At 52.5% G+C, this 16,519-nt stretch overlaps 1 protein-coding gene across 3 annotated transcripts in view; it reads right to left on the bottom strand.

The window, feature by feature from the left end:
- The window catches only part of Znf652 (zinc finger protein 652), a 53,982-nt gene that overhangs the window by 7,570 nt on the left and 29,893 nt on the right, over nucleotides 1–16,519 (bottom strand). For all 3 annotated transcript variants that reach the window (XM_063251380.1, XM_013149546.2, XM_003467046.5), the window contains exons 2-5: nucleotides 8,293–9,457; nucleotides 5,752–5,899; nucleotides 5,452–5,567; nucleotides 4,987–5,131 (exon numbers count right to left, since the gene is read on the bottom strand). In XM_063251380.1, the coding sequence (XP_063107450.1) occupies nucleotides 4,987–5,131; nucleotides 5,452–5,567; nucleotides 5,752–5,899; nucleotides 8,293–9,210 (1,327 nt within the window). In that variant the 5' untranslated portion in view covers nucleotides 9,211–9,457. The remainder of the gene's footprint in view (nucleotides 1–4,986; nucleotides 5,132–5,451; nucleotides 5,568–5,751; nucleotides 5,900–8,292; nucleotides 9,458–16,519) is intronic.

The following is a 16,519-nucleotide window of genomic DNA, read 5'->3' as shown; positions in this document are numbered from 1 at the left end:
ATGCACAGATTCGGTGACCGCGAGCGACGTCCTGGTCCCAGGCCGGGCAGCAGCTCGCGCACCTGGGCCACTGCCCACAGCAGCGGGAAGGTGTCATCCTTACGCCCAGCCCGCAGCACCCCAGCCCCTCCACCTGCATTTTCTTACTGTGCCCCCCCCCCAGGGGGGGTTCCTCATGGCCAGGGCTGGTCTCTTCTGACGCACACTTTTCTCTGCTTCCTCATCCAGGGAGGAAACTGAGGCTGGGAAGGAAGCTGGGACTCCCTCACTTCTCCCAGAGCCTGGTCTGAGGGTGAGCTCTCAGGACCACTTCCGGCCCACCCTGCTTCTCTTAGGGTTCTACTTCCCATTACTCTGCCCTGCACCGTGCTGCTCTGCACGTGACCTGCACCCCTCTTCCTGGACCCCTGCAGAGCCACTGCATCCAATCATTTTAAAACCAAATTCAATGATTAAACCAATTGTGAGCTGGCTGTGGTAGCATTCGCCTGTAATCCCAGAACCCATGAGGCTGAGGCAGGAGAAGGATCATTGCTTGTGACCAGGCTGGGCTACACAGTGAGTTCATGGCCAGCCTGAACTATGCAGGGAAGCCCTGTCTCAAAAACCCCAAACAAAATCATAAACCGCGGGGTGTGGTGGCGCAGGCCTGTAATTCTAGCACTTGGGAGGCTGAGGCAGGAGGACCACTGCGAGTTCGAGACCAGCCTGGGCTACAAAGTGAGACAAAACAACAACAACAAAAAACATAAATCAATTACAGTATAGACATCTAATGGACAATGTCACTAAAAACGTAAAGTACAGAAATGGAATTATTAATATGAAAATCTATAACCTATTGTTGGGAGCCGCGTCTGTGATAGCTCGCCTTGCGCGGCGGACGTGCGGCCTGTGGTAAAGAGCAAAGCCTGAGGTAGATTACCCCTCCCATCGAATATGTTAGTTTCCTGCTTACCGCGTAAACAACCCGCTCAACAATATAGTCTGCCTGGCAACTGATGATGTTAGCCAATCAGCTTGCCTTGCTTACTTTAACATGATTGGACACTGTACCCGTATATATACCGGTGCCACCCCTGGGCGGAAGAAGAAGCCAGGTAGAAGCCCAGAAGTAAAAGCCCAAAAGGAGCCGCGGAGAGCGGACCGGTAGAGGCTTTGGGGCAGACTGAAGCACAAAAGGAGCCGCGGGGAGCGGACCAGAGGAGGCTTCAGCTGGGAGAACCCAGGGCAGGCTGTACGGAGAAGGAAAATAAAAAGAAAAGGTTGTCCACTACCAGACTTTGTCGTGTGTCCTTCCTGCCGGCCGGGAGCGGACATCGACAACCTATAAAGATTATCTATAAACTAGTAAATAAATTATAAAATGTATCCACCTTTAAAATGTGCATAGGAATGATATGGGCACAATATGACAAATGATAGCAATCATTATCTTTAGATAATGAGATTATGGGTGATTTTTACTATTTATTTTTAGCAGGATCTTGCTATGTAGTTCAGGCCAGCCTTGAACTCATGGAGATCCTCCTGCCTCAGGCTCCTCCGTGCTGGAATTTCAGGGGTGTGCCACCACATCTGACTCAGTTTTTACCTTATTTTTTGTTTTTTGGTACCAGGGATCGAACTCACAACCTCATACTTGCCAAGCAGGTGCTTATGCTGCTAAGCTAAATCCCAGGCATTATCTTATTTTTAATGCTGATCTATTTTCTGGAACAACAAAGTGTGTTAACAGCAGCCCTGCTTGATAACCAATTATAGACCCACAGCCTCCGCCCCTCGGTACTCCTAAGCTGGCACTTTTCACACAGTAGCCCTGACCTTCGAGTTTCTAGCCTGGCTCCCACCTGACTCCCACCTGACCCCCTGTGCGTGGGAGGTCCAGCGTGCTCACTGCCTGTGCAGTCGGTGATGATAAGCCTCTAACCTGTGCTCACCTCCAGTGCTGAATTCTGGTCACGTCTTGTGAGTCCCCTATAAAGAGGCTCTACATCATCAGCCACAGGATGCCCCCAGTCAGTCAGACCTGCCCACACAAGTCACGATGCAGGTGACAGTTGGCCCCCACTGCTGCACAGCCTGTCAACCCCCTGCTGAGCCTCCCTCCCGCTCCGTTCCTTCATAGGCAGAGCCCCGAGCCCACCCGCCTGCCTCTGGCTCCTGTGGGTCATCAGGCCTCAGCTCCTCACTGTGTGTCTAGGTCCTGAGCCCTAGCAGTAAGAAGATAACAAGGCTGGACCAAGGAAGAACAAAGACAGCACCGGAGCTCAGCGCCTGTCAGTCTGTAGAAGGATGAGCTGGGAAGCCAAGCCAGTCCAGGGGATGGGAAAGGCCCACGCATGGCCAGGTCTGGGGCTCTGCCTCATAGGAGGTGAAGCCCTCGCTGTGAGGCGGGTGTGGTGCAGAGCTTGAAGAAAATGAGCTGGATGAAAAGACGGACTGCAGGGACGGCAGCAGAGGGCAGGACGGCGATCCGCCGGCATCCCGCACTGTCCCCAGGCAGGAGCACTCCCGGCCCACAGCACAGTGGCGCCAGGCATCTCAGGAAGCGCACAGATCCAGGGAGCCAGGACTCCCCTCCAGGGCTCTAAAGCTGTCCTCCAGGCTGCACCCCACCTCTCTGTTAGGCGTGCCCCACAGCTGCCTCAGAACCAGCAAACATAAAATCACATTAAACCTGCCCCTCTCTCCAGCCTGCCCTAGAAAACGGCAGGAAGCCCATGGCCTGTGCCACATCTCAGTTCGTCCCTCATGTCAGCTGCAGCTGCTCGGTCAGGGCTTCCAGGCGCTGCTCACCGGGCTGCAGTACCCACCTGGCTGGCCTGGCCCTCTCCGTCCTGCTCCCCTGCTCTACCCTGCGGACAGCAGCCAGTAGCACACAGCTGCGCTCCAACACGAGGGAGGCTGAGGTGGGAGGAGCCCAGGCCAGGCAATTTAGCGACTTGGGGAAAACTTGGCTCAAAAAGGTAGAGAGTGCAGCTCAGCACCTGGGCTCCAGGTTTCAGTCCCCGCTCTGGGGGAGAAAAGAGCACTGGCCACAATCTGCTTATTACAACACACACACACATGCACATACACACAGTCTTCACGTCCCAGAGGCCTTCCACGGCTTCAGGGCTCCCTTGTGATCTGGTCCTTGCCAGTCCCACTCCACGGTCTCCTCACCTCCTGCCCTGCCCCTGCATCCGCACCCCCAGTTCACACCTGACCCCACCGGCAGGCCTTGCCCAGCCTCTGGCCCTTGCCTGCCGAGCAGCTCTGTGGACCCAGCCCAAGCCCAGGCCGGTGCCCCCGGTGGCCTTGTTCACCAGACTTTGGGTGTTCCTGCTGCGACATGCGTCTCCCTGGCTCTGAACTCTGAAACTGGCTCGTCCCTTCTGCTCAGCGTCACGTCCTCGCCTGACTTCAAACGTTTTCTCGGCAGTACCTAATTCCCACTGTGGTCTCCCAGTTGGTGGAGCTTTTATTCCCTGCTCTAACTCTCTGTCCCCAACAGTCCCCTCGTTCTGATTCAGCTCCTAACACAGACTTTCCCTGGCAAAGACCTGCCAGCCAGGGAGGACTCCAAGTCCTGAAGCACCTGTCGCTCTCAGAGCAATTGATGGCTCTGGGTCCCCAGCTGCCCCCCGGCCTTGGTCTGCTGAGCACACCGGCAAGTCTGGAGCCCACAGCCAGGCCCTGGGGTGGGGCATCTCACTCTCCCAGCTCCTGGACAGCCCCCCCGCTGCCTGACCTGCTGCGCAGAAGTGGTCACCGTGTGTGTGGTCTGCGGGCAGGCTGCCCTGGACAGGCCATTTCATCTCAGAGCCTCGGTTTCCTCAGCTGAAATAAGCCATTTTTTCCTGTGGTGCTGGGGATCAAACCCAGGATCCCCGTGTGAGTCATCTCCAGCCCTCCTGGGAACCGAGGCGCCCACCTGCCTATCTGGCTGCTGCAGCACAAAGGGCAAGTGCTGGGGCAGCACCTGGCGACGACAGGCATGGAGACACTTGTGGGCTGTCACTGATCCGTGAACGTGCATCAGTCCACGGGCTCCGTGAGGGAGTGGAAACCAGGCCTCCCCCTGGGTCCCACGGCACCCGGCCCAGCCCAATGTGCACACACGGGGTGAGCTCCTGACGGTGAGCGCACCCGTTTACACACCAGAGGAAACCCCCTCGGATGGCTGATCAGTGTCTCTAGACAAGCTGCGTCACTTTTGACTACAAAGATAGCTCCATAATGCGTGTGAACCCCATGGCAGCCTTGATGCCCGATATCCTCCCACCTCTCAGTGCGAACCCTGCTTTTCTTCTCCAAGGCAATTCTCCCTCTGGACCCTCTCAGGCACTCTTTTGTTTTGTTTTGTTTTTTGAGATAGTGTGTCACTCAGGCTTTGAGACAAGGTCTCACTAAGTAATCAAGGTTGAACTCACTGTGTAGCCCAGGCTGCTCTCAAACTTGTGATCATCCTCCTGCCTCAGCCTCCTGAGTGCTGAAATTACTGGTGTGTGCCTCCATGCCCAGCAAAGGCACATTGAAAGTGTTCATACTGATTGATTGATTGATTGATTGATTGACTGAGACAGGGTCTCACCATTTGGTTCAGACTGGCCTAGACTCACTATATAGCCCAGAGTAGCCTCAAACTTGTGGCAATCCTCTTGCCTCAGCCTCCTGAGTGCTGGAATTACAGGCATGCATCACCACCTGGCTGAGTGTTCTATTTAAGGCAGTGTCCTCCATCTTTAAAAGGCCCAGAACATTTAGAAAAACAGTGAATGCATACACGTGAAACAAAAGTTCAGCAGTTCCTGGACCTAAGTAAGGACCCATGATCTTGAAGTCACCACAGATAGAAGGAATTCACAACAAGTAACCCTTGTAAAAACGGGGGGCTACGAAAGCCAAACTTTTCAGCACTATAAAGCTCTCTTCTTGTGTCAGGTTTACTCAGAGTAGAGTTTCCCATGAGATGCTAGACCCAGCGCCCGCAGCCCTTACCCGTGTGCGTCTTCATGTGCTCGTCGAAGTACTGCTTCATGTTGAAGTCCTTGCCACACCACTGGCACATGAACTGCTTGTGCCCGATGTGAATGCTCATGTGTGAGCGCAGCTGGTACTTGTACTGGAACCGCTCGTCACAGTTCTGCAGGGGACACAGTGGCGAGGGCTGGGTGCCACGCACAGAAGTCCCTTGCACCCGCCCTGACACGGTCTCTGCTGCAGGTCTGTCTACACCCCAAACAGAACCTGCAATGTTGGCTGCCATCTGCGCTGTTTCTGCAGCGGAGTTGTGGATAAAAGGGACATTTCCTCCATAACTGTCACTGGGCCACACTCGGCCTGAGTCACCCTAGAGAACCAGCCATGAGATGGGTCGCGTGCACACATGTGCACGCACACACACACACGCACACACGCACACACATACCATGCTCAGCGGGAGGCACGTGCAGCACCCCTTACCTCGCATCTGAAGGGCTTCTCCCCCGAGTGCTGTAGGGAATGCACCTTGAGGGACATGCTGCGCTTGAAAGACTTCCCGCAGGTCTCACACGTGAATGGCATGTCTTTCGTGTGCGCTGCAACACAAAATGCATGCACACTCAACCAGGAGGACAGGGCGGGGGGACACATGTCGGCTGAGGCCTCTCTCCACATGACACTAGTAAAGCACAGTAAAGCACAGCAGCGTTGCGTGTCCAGCCCTGCCCAGCACACAGGAACCCTGGAGGAGGAGGAAGGTGGTGGGGGAGGGGGACTCACCAACCATGTGCTTCCGCACATGCGCCATGGTGTAGAACTTCTTCTCACAGATTTCACAAGCAAATTTCTTTTCTGCGTATCCATGGACGATCTTGATATGTTCATGGAGGGACCAGAGCTTCTTGAATGACTTGTTACAGGAAACACACTGAACAGGACAAACAGAAATAACCTTTATGCATGGGGCTACAGAACACCATCCAGCTGGGCAAAGCTGGAACCCAGACAAGCGCCACTCTCCCCTGGGTCTAGAAAGCAACACCTTCGGGAGTGTGAAAACAGTGGCAAGAACCAAGACGTGGTGAAGGTTTCACTCTTAGCAAACAGGTGGCTGCTGGCATCGCACAGCCCCACTCCTATGGAAGAAGCCCAAGTTTACTTAATACATGGATTATCGAGCACAGCCTCTCCACGCTGGGCCACCATGCAGTCAGCAGGTGTTTACGGGAGAACACAAGCACATTTTTCCTGTTTGTTTTGACCTCGAACTTGCCAGGCAGGCGCTTATGCTGCTGAGCTACATCCCCGGCCTCACACCAGACAGGACAACCTGCAGTCATTGTCACAGACCTGTGCGAGTAGAAAAGATGTTTTTATCTCTTAGCAAATGTACCTGGGACCATCATTAGCGCAAGACTGAAGCTTTACTGTGTGCTCCCAGATTCCTTCCCCACGGCGGTGGCGGTGGCGGTGGCAGTGGTGGCACAGCCCTAACCGCCAGCCCACTCTCCACTGCAGCCTGCCCGGGTCTTCCCCTCACACATCTATCGGACCACGAGTCACACTGCAGTCACAACCAGGACAACCAGGCAGGAATTATCAAAGTAAATATTTGTGGTTAAAGCAGAATACCCAAAAGTTCTTAGTGACCATCAAGAGTCTGCCACACGAGGAAAGCCTTCGGTGTGGCCTCCATGGTCACTGACTCCTCACTGGACAGACTGACACGGCCCATGGGAAGGACTGGGACCCACTGTCGCTCCGCACCATGCTTCCTGCTGGTGTATGGGGCATCGGGACAAGGTCTAGTGTTCTCCAGGAACGGGCAGGACTGCATTGGATGGAACCCACAGAACATTAGCCCGAGTTTAAACACCAGGAGGAACGGTGCGCAGGCGGAAAAAAAAAAAGGATTTCTTAAATATTTTCTGCATGTAGTACAAATTTAAGTTTAAAAAAAAAAACACCAAAACCACCCTGTATATAGATGAAGACCAGAAGCCTCTTTTCAGTACTGGATCCCGGGGCGGCCTCTAGGGAGCAGCACCGCGCCACCTCCTCCCTGCCCCAGTCAAGAAGGGTGCTGTGACCCGGCCTGCTTGCCCCTGGCAAGCTCCAGTCACTGCCCACACATCAAAGGCAGTGAGGGTTTTTTGTTTATATTTTTGTTTTCACTTTTTTGAGCCAGTCTCGCTATGTAGCTCAGGATGTCCATCGCGCTCGGCAGCATTTTAACAAAGGGAGAGTGTGTGTGTGTGTGTGTGTGTGTGTGTGTGTGTGTGTGTTAAAGCTCTTTAAAGCAAGGTAATGATTTCAAGGATGACTCAAAGCAACAGAAGAAAAGCAAAAATTAAAATTAACCACCAATATTAGCAATACTCCAAAAAACAAAGACGCTGTGTCCTTGATTTCTTTTTTCTTTTTTCTTTTTTTTTTTTCGGTACCAGGGATCGAACTCATGACTGCATGCTTGCAATGCAGGCGCTTACACCACTAAGCTAAATCCCAGCCCTGCTACATTTTATCCTTTAAAGGGAGGTTAAATATGGCACACAGCATTTCCACTGCGCAGATCTTACGCAGACATAAACACACTTACCTTCTGTCAATGCGTGCACATGCACACAGCCGTACACGCACGTAACAGCCCCTTCCTCCCCACCAGCCACAATTGACCCAGTGCAGGGCTCTCACCCATCCCAGGCAGCACTCCGCTCACCAGCCTGGTGGCCTTAACAACACTGTGGGGGGCAGAGGGAACCTTACTGCCCGCCCAGCGGGCAACATCCTTGCTCAGCCCAGCCTTGGTTACCGTTTGCACTGGGCTCAGCCTCTTGACAAATTTAGTGTAGTCAGCACTCCATGGCAAAGCACACTCACTCCTGGAGGTCTTCCACTTCGACCGCTCTGGCTCCTGATGGCTCTGTCCATCAGCTGCACTAGACTCTGGCACCCTTTTAGACAGAAAGGAGCCTTTCTCTACCCCTGCCTCTCACTTGGGTCTCCTGGCATGAATTCTATCACGCGTCCTACAACAGCGAATCTCAGTGCAAAGCTGCTGCTGCCCGCATGTCCTGGTCAATCACCTCTACCAGGTCCCCTGGGCTCCCACTAGTCCAGCTTCAGTGACTGTACAGTAATGCTCTGCAAACGCCAGGGTAAGCCTTGGCTTTGGACAGACCAGGCAGGAGCCTCTGAAAGGACAAACTGGTGAACTCTGTCCCTCGAGCTTCTAGCATGTATTCTCCTGGGCAGAATCAGACGAATCCCAATGGCCAGGCTCTATGCTGCAAAGCGTGCCCTCTCGGTGGGGAGACCTACCTGGATGTTTTTTTCACAGTCTGTTTGCTGGTGGAGGGACAGCTCACTTTCCAGGACAAACTTCTTGCCACACTTATCACAGATCTGCATGCGCCTGTGAGTGACGTTCATGTGCTTCTCCAGGTACCAGCGTGTGTTAAACACCCGCGGGCACTTCTCACAGCTCAGAGTCTCTTTCTCTTCACACTTAGCTTTCTGGGCCGGCGCCTTGGGCTCTTTGGCCGCCCGCTTCTTACGCTTAGGCGGCTCTACGCTCTTCCTACGCCCTCTCGTGGCTCTGGGAGAAGGGGAAGCGGCAGCCGCGGCTGCGGAGGCAGCTCTCCGCGGTCGCCTTTGGGTGACGCTGACTTTCTCCACTATCTTCTCCTTTTTCTTCTGCCTCTCGTTCTCTCCATAATCATTGCTGTCATCTGTGGCCTCTTCCTCACTCTCTTCCTCTTCCTCCTCACTGCTCGTCTTAAGCACAGGAGTCTCTTTGGACTGAGAAGAGACACCCTTTTCCCCTTTAGACACATTTAACGTTTGATTATTAAGGTTTACCTCCACTATGATCTGCTCCCTTTTGTAAGAGACCTCTTCCTCCTCCTCCTCCTCTTCCTCCTCCTCCTCCGTGTCATCAGAATTCTCCCGGTCTTCCTTGACAGTGTGCACGTCAGACGCTGCTCTTGCCTCCCTGAAATACGGCTGCTCCTCTGCCTCGTGGAGATGCGGCTTGCTCACCGTGGTGTCCACAAGCACAGAGTAGGGACTCCCAGATTCCCTCTTGTACACTTTGGTGGACAGGTCGAGTTCTTGGTTGGCACCGTGGTAAAAGGCGGGTGGCACTGGACCGCGACGGCTGTCTTCTTGTGCCATCCCTGCTACATGCACAGCAGAGTTTTCTGCCAGTTCCTGACTGGAACCGGCTGGGTGGCTCATTGGTCAGTGGCCCAATCCACTAAGCAGTTTGGACTAGAGAAATGGATTTCCAATAAGGTAATAAGACTCGGATCTTTCCCATCCACAGAACATTGCTCAAGTGACAAACAGATATGGCTGGAACCTTTGTGCAGTTCTGTCTGTGTCACAGTCCCACAGTGTCAGCGGGATGGGTCCGGCATTACGGCAAGGGCGCAGCACCAGGACCTCCTTCAGGGGAGAGCTGCAAGGGCCTCGGAGCTCTCACCTACAGAGAAAGGAAAAGGACAGAGTCAGGCTCCTGTCTCCTTCTTACGGCACGCGTCTATCGGGGGTGTTGGCCAGTACAAACGCAGCTGAAGGCTGTGTACACACTGTGTACATGCACAAGGCATCGCGCCGCTGCCACGGCTGGGCCAAGCCGTTATTGTCATGGCTGACATGAACCCACGAACATTTCTGTTAAGATGAAAATTCTATGACAGCTCACAAGACACCCGCAGGCTACACACAGCACTGGCGCACGTTACACTCAGTGAAGAAGGAATCACCTGACACTGAGTGGCATTCATCGCCCTGCAGGCAACAACCCCGAGGTGGCCAGTCTGAGGTCTCTGTCTGCATGGCACAGACAGTGAGGTAGCACAACACATTTTGAAGCACACAAGAGTTTTGTCCGCCAGCCCTGCTTTCAGTGCAGTGACCTTAGCCACTGCCCAAGCCCACAGGACGCAGGGGGTGGCGGGATAGGCACAGGAGACAAAGCAGAAAACTGGCCTAGCTACAGAGGGGGCGCAGATGGCCCTTAGCCTCTGCTCATCTGTAAGCTGGACATGAGAAAGGGCTGTTTTCAGGCTTATTAAAGTAACTTCAGGGCTGGGGACATGTAGCTCGGCAGCACAGTGCCTACCTGGCAAGCACAAGGTCCCGAGTCAGATTCCCAGTATCAAAAAAAAAAAAAGAATTAACTTGCAACTTCAAAGGTGTCAAGTATTTTTACATGTATCTCACAGGATCTACTCAACTAGGTGACTCTGTGTCTGTGGCACAGAAAGCAAAATTCTGAGAAACAGAAACCATCACACTGATATAGTTCCAAGAAAAAAAAAGCCATCCATTAAAAAAAACCAAACCAGCGAGAAGGGCGCACGGCTGCTTGGTGACTCCCCTGCTGCCGCTGAGCCAGCCCCGAACTGCTGACTCACCAGCACTGCTGCAGGCAGGGCCCTCCCTCAGACCCCAGGCAGGAAGCGGGCACTTACTGGACCCCTGCGGAGTGCTCAGGACCTGAAGCCTCTCAGTACTCAGGATTTCTATTTAACACTCACGACAGAACCTTGGGGTTCATTTCTAAACTCTTTTAAATGAATCACTGAAAGAGCACCCAGTTTTACAAGCCGCGGTGCCCATGTGTCTTGGCGCTCTCCCCGGCCCCTGGGAGTGCTCCCCTCTATTTTCCCACGCGAATCCACTGATGGGTCCTGACTTTTCCTTCCACTCTCCAGCGGCGTCACCTCTGGGCTTAAGGCGCACTGCCTCGCAGCCTGTCTGCAGCAGCTCTCCCGACCGGCCCAGCACAGCTGTGCCAAACTCGGACAGCCAGCGCCCGCGGTCCACAGACCTCCCTCATCTCTGCTGCATCACCTCTTCTACCGTCTCCCCCACTTTCTTCGATCTGGTGGTTTGTTCTTGTTTAAAGTCACTCTCACTTCACTGGCATTTTAGAATGGAGTGGCAATGGGTGCCACCGTGCTTCCCGTGACATCTAAGCAGACATGCCGCTTGTATTTTATAGAGGAGGAAGATATGGCTCGGTTGTGCAGCATGGGAGGCTTCTGGAGAAGCACACGCACCGGTGCAGCAGAAACGTGCCTTTGTCTTGGGAGGAAGAGGAGAAGCAGAAGGAGAGGTGGAGGGGGAAACCTGGGAGGGAGCGGCCCACCCTGCACCTCCGCTCCCCAGAGGAGCGAGACAGCTGTGTCCTCCTCCTGCCCCTTCAGGCAGTGTTTACTATTATGAGATGGTCCCTGCTTACTGCCGTGTTGCTGGTTATGCTGGGGGCACTGGGTCATTTGTCAGACTCTCACAAGTCTCTGGTGTGGGAAGAGAATCATCCCACAAGGAGCCCACCGGGCACTGTGCTCCTGCATAACCTGGGCTCACAGTTCTGCTTTTTTGTTGTTGTTGTTGTTTTGTTTTTTGTCTTTTTAGACAGTCTCTATACAGTTCAGGCTAGCCCTGAGCTCACTTGTAGCCCAGGCTGGTCTGGAATTACCAACAATCCTCCTGCCTCAGCCTACCGCATGCTAGGATTACAGGGGTGTGTGCCACCATGCCCGGCAGTTGGGGTCCTGGGCTTTGAGGATAGTGAGGCTCAAGTGAGTATGTTTTACATTTAAGGGAGAGCACAGCACAGTGTGACAACCAAAAAGACAGATGGTGACAGAGGTGCCATCTAGTTGGCCCTGGCACAGGTAGTGCTGCCTGCGGGAAGCTAAGAGCTGCTGTGTCTCACTGCTAACGTACAACAATGTGCCTGTCCCATCATCCTGGGTCACTGAGCAATGACAAAAGCAGGCTCCCTGCCACTGAGACAACTTGAGAAAAAGCCTTCCTCCTGCAATCCACTGAGCCCGGGAGTGGCAGTGCTGCCACACAGTCCAGCCCCGGGGTCCTGCACACGTGTGACCTCCTAGGACACATGCTAATGCCTTGGTCTCAGCAGAATCACTACATGAAAGGTTGAAAAATCAGAAATATAAAACATTGAATTCAAAAAGGAATTCTGTAACAAATTGGTTGATAACAAATAAGGTTACCCTTTCTTTTAAAGACTTAAGAAAGAACTTTGTTCCTTTTTATCTGACAGGTAAGCACACAGACACGTTCCCCCAGGTACCTGAAGGTGACATCCCAACCCTATGCACCCTGAAAAACTCACAGACTCATCAAGAGCCACGACCTAGCACCAGCTGGTCTGGTCTAAGGGCTCACAGGCGCCCCTGGGCCCCCCGTCCACATTTTAGTTTTTTGTTGTATTTGGGCACCTTTTGCCTTGAGTTTTGTGATGATTTTCCCTTTATTCTTTCCAGAAAATTTAAAAAGCTCCTAAGAAGACAATAAATGATTTTACAAAACCAAAACTCTATTTAGGCCCTCAGGGCCCGCCGCTGCCCATCACCTACCACCCGCGATTCAGGGAGGTCGGCGTCATGTAGCCCTTTCGGGCTCTCACCAGTGGACAGCTGCACTCTGACACTTGAAGGGAGGGAGGCACAGGTAAAGGACAGCCCTCCTGGCTCCGCAGCTGCTCACTCTGTCAGAAAGGCTCACGCTCTTCTCTTGAGTGGCAATGAAACAGTTCACACACATCTATTCTTGTGGGCCACTTTCCACTACACCATAACACAAATTCCCAATAAAGGAGGTCTTGTCTTCCTTAGTGACACCCTATAATTACTGTATGCAAACTGGGGACACAAAAAATAGTATGCTGCGAGAATGTGTAAACTGAGAAGCAACAAGGTCAGGGTCTGTAAAAACTTGACCAACTGTTGGGAAAAAATATAGTTTTAAGAAAAACATGCCAGGTGTGGTAATACACACAGGTAATCTCCACATTTGGGAGGCAGAGGCAGGAGGATCACAATGAGTTTGCAATCCGTTTGGGCTAATAGTAAGTTCAAGGCCATCCTGGAATATATAGCAAGATTTACTTATTTATCGGCTTTTTGAGACAGAGTTTTACTACGCAGTTCAGGCTGGCCTTGAGCTCACTGTGGGTTCAGGCTGGCTTCAAACCTGCAGCAGTACTGCCCCGGTCTCCTGAGTGCTAGGATTACAGGCATTTGCCACCATACCTGGCACAAACAAGGAAACAATTTTGTTCCCTGAAAAGTTTTGTTAATTTTTTACAAATTCAACAGGCTTTTCCCCATTAAAGTGTGTGCCCAAGTGCCTTCCTGGTCCTTCTCAAAGACCATCGTGGGACCAGTCCTCGAAAGGTGGAAGGCGCTCTTGCCCTACATCTGGCTCCCTGGTCTCTCTCCGCTCCTGGCCCACAGCACTGCTGGTCGGTGCTGCTGGAGCAGAGGAATCACAGCACGGATCGTCCGTCCGAGGAGTGGGCTGCACGGAGCCTGAAGAGACCGGAGGAGGATGTGGCAGGCGCTGTACACCCACAGAACCTCCCAGGAGCTGGCCAGGGAAGGACGCACGGCGTGGCATGTGTGTGTGCTGTGGCAGGGCACTGCTGCTCTCGCAGTGGCTTCTGCCTTCCTTCCTTTTTGTGAGGAAAACACACTCGCCAAGTGAAGCTCTTCTCACTCCCTGGAAGGCCACACTCATCAGCACCCACTGAGCTAGTTGGCAACAGAAGCAGGAAGCCATCAAAAGCTCAGGGAGAGAGAGAACCACACACAGCGACAGCGGCAACGCCCGGGGAAATGTCATGAAGAACATACCTCCGGGCACTCTGAAGGGCAGGTAGGGTCTAGATGGGCAGAAATAAAGGCAGCAAAGGTCACTTCCATTGAAGGAAAAATCAGACGGGGCAGGGGGGACCACCCTACACATTCCTGACACAGGTCAGTATCCCACTCGGCCTCGCTAGAATTTAGGGCTCACTGGAAGCACAGCCAGAAGGACAGCAGGCAGGCTGTGGGCACTGCGCGCTGGCAGCTGGGCCAGCAGCGCTGCTGACACGAGCTGCAGGGCGGCCCCTGCTCCCCGAGCCTGGGCTGCTGCTGTCTTGGTTTGGAGGTGCTGGGGACCAGACCCAGGTCCTGCTAGGTAAGAGCTTCACCCTCAGCTCCCCACCACAGGCTTTTAAAGAAAAAATACGACCACAATACGATAACAAACAACTGTAGACCTAGATTTCAGCTCGCCTTTGAAATTGATAAATATTTTTTCACACCTACAGTAAGAAAGACCCACAATTAGGCAAGACAGAATTGAGTTTTCATTTTTGTTTTGTTCTGGTACCAGGGATTGAACTTATGACCTCGCGCTTGTCGCTGAGCTAAATCCATGACCTTAGAATTGAGTTTTTAAAATTGATTTAAAGTAAGGAAGGAAATTAAGGCAGAAAAAATGAAATTAGAAAGTAAAAGAGAAGAAGGGAAAAGTTTTTAAAAAATGAAGTGAGAGTGCCAGAAATTAGAATAACAAAATGTACAAACCATTTTATACTCAATTCTTTGCTGTATCTAAAAGAGTAAAGACAATTTAAAATACTTGAATTCTAATTAATTTTTTTAAAAAAAATGTACCTCAGGAGAATATTTCACTTACCTACCCACTAAGTGAGTTTGAAACTCATGTCCACATTAAAAAGCTTACCTTTTTTGCCCACCTATAACCCCAGCGCCTGGGAAGCTGAGGCAGGAGGACTGCTCAGAGTCCAAGGACTACATAGTGAGCTCAAGGCCAGCCCGAACTACATAGTGAGAGACCTGTCTGAAAACAAAACAAACCAGGGATTTAACTCAGTGGCACAAGCACCTGCTTGGCAAGCACAAGGTCATGAGTTCGATCGCTGCTACCAAAACAGAAGCAAGATAAAGAACCAGTAAAGGCCACATATGGCGATGCATGCCTGTAATTCCAGCATTTGGGAAGTTGAGCGGGAGGACTGGCACGAGTTTGAGGCCAGCCTACACTACACAGCCAGGCCCCGCCTACAAAAAAAATCAGTAAGAATCCTGTATCTATATGTACCTTGCCTATACACTGGCAGTGTGAAATTTGTTATTTTTTGAGGTTGCTTTCTTTCTTTCTTTTTTTTTTTTTTTTTGTCTTTTTCCTTTTTCATCGGTATCAGGGATCGAACTCACGACTGCCTGCTTGTAAGGCAGGCGCTTATGCCGCTGAGCTAAATCCCCAGCCCCAAGGTTGCTTTCTTTTGGTCTTTTTTTTTCTGCTTTCTTTTTTGGTACTGGGAATCAAATCCAGGGCCTCCCACTTGCCAGGCAGGCGCAGAGCTGCTGAGCTACACACCCGGCCCACTGTGAAACCCTAAGCTGCTAAATAATTTCATCAAGTGTACTAAGACTCACTCAGGCCATTCTGGTCACGCTCTCCTACACCAAACAAGCCACGTTATAGAAGGGAATGTGTGACTGAACAACCAGAGCTCATTTCCAACCTAGCTTTTGGCATTGTCAATCCTTAAATTGTGCCAATCCATACCTTTGAAGTGCATGGACCAGAAGTTAAGGAAACGGCTGAGCAGCTGGGAAACCTGGTGAATTCTATTCTGCCCTGTGCAACCCACGTGGTGGTAGCTGTAATGGCCCACAGTCACCTGCTGCTCTTAGCTCACTACAGCACATCTGCCCCATGGTTGCTCCGCATTTATAGGGCTCCTTATGGATCAGGTACTACAGGGACTGCACCCACCAAAGTGGTCAGAGGTCCGGGTGGGTCAGGAAGGAGGACCGGAAAAAAGGCACAGTGGAGAGGAGCGCGGAGCTGGAGCACAGGCGGCGTGTCAGCCCAGCACCGTGTGGCAGTGCTGCCCCCCGCAGGTCCTCAGTTTGCTCCTTGGCACAGCAAAGCACACCAAGACACAATGCCACAGAGAAACAAAGCCTGGCTCTCACCCTGCCTACACCTGGACGCCATGATTGAGGCTGTAAAATGGAGATGCCAACACTATCCACCTCTCAGGCTTGCTGGCGAGGGAACTTTCAGCATCGAGCTCCAGGGCACCGGTCAGACAACGGCGTGGAAGACAAAAGCTGCTCACCACGAGGTGTGGGCGGGCCTGGAGCCGGTCCCGAGAGGAGGCAGAGCAGAGCCAGTCTCCCCGGACAAGCAAAACGCACACCTGCAGAGAGGGGCAGGCCCTGCGCTCTGAGGGCACTGCACAGAAAGGGTGGGACAGAGCCCCACAGCTTCCTCCCAGAGCTGAGCTCACTGCCCACTGCACGTGGCCACTGCCCGGCTTTCTACCTCCGTCCAAGCTTACCCGTGCCCTTTTCCCTCCTGCTGGGCGACAGTGAGCAACAGGCCTTAAGGGAGCAGGGACAGGTGAAACAGCAGGAAACAAAATCAAAGCCCACCTAGCATTTCAGGAAGTGACCACATTTTACCTGCAGCGAGGGGAATTCACTCTCCCCTCAACTGATCACAAGCATATACATCAGGTTTTGATCTGATCTCCTTGAAGCCTTTGTCACAGCAATCACTCTGGACAAATTAAGGACTCAAAATTTAAACTGTTTTAGGTCGCTGTCTTGCAACAGAACGATTAAGCTTTCAAATGAATAAAACCTAAATGAATCTGTGGCCTCTGCCCCTGCTCTGCAAAGTTGAAGTTACAGAA

Source organism: Cavia porcellus, unplaced genomic scaffold (assembly GCF_034190915.1).
Source record: "Cavia porcellus strain 051 isolate PalLab524CR breed Dunkin Hartley unplaced genomic scaffold, mCavPor4.1 scaffold_6, whole genome shotgun sequence".
Classification (NCBI taxonomy): Eukaryota; Metazoa; Chordata; class Mammalia; order Rodentia; family Caviidae; genus Cavia; species Cavia porcellus.
Note: the sequence above shows the minus strand (reverse complement) of the source record. Positions and strands in the feature narration are given on the sequence as shown.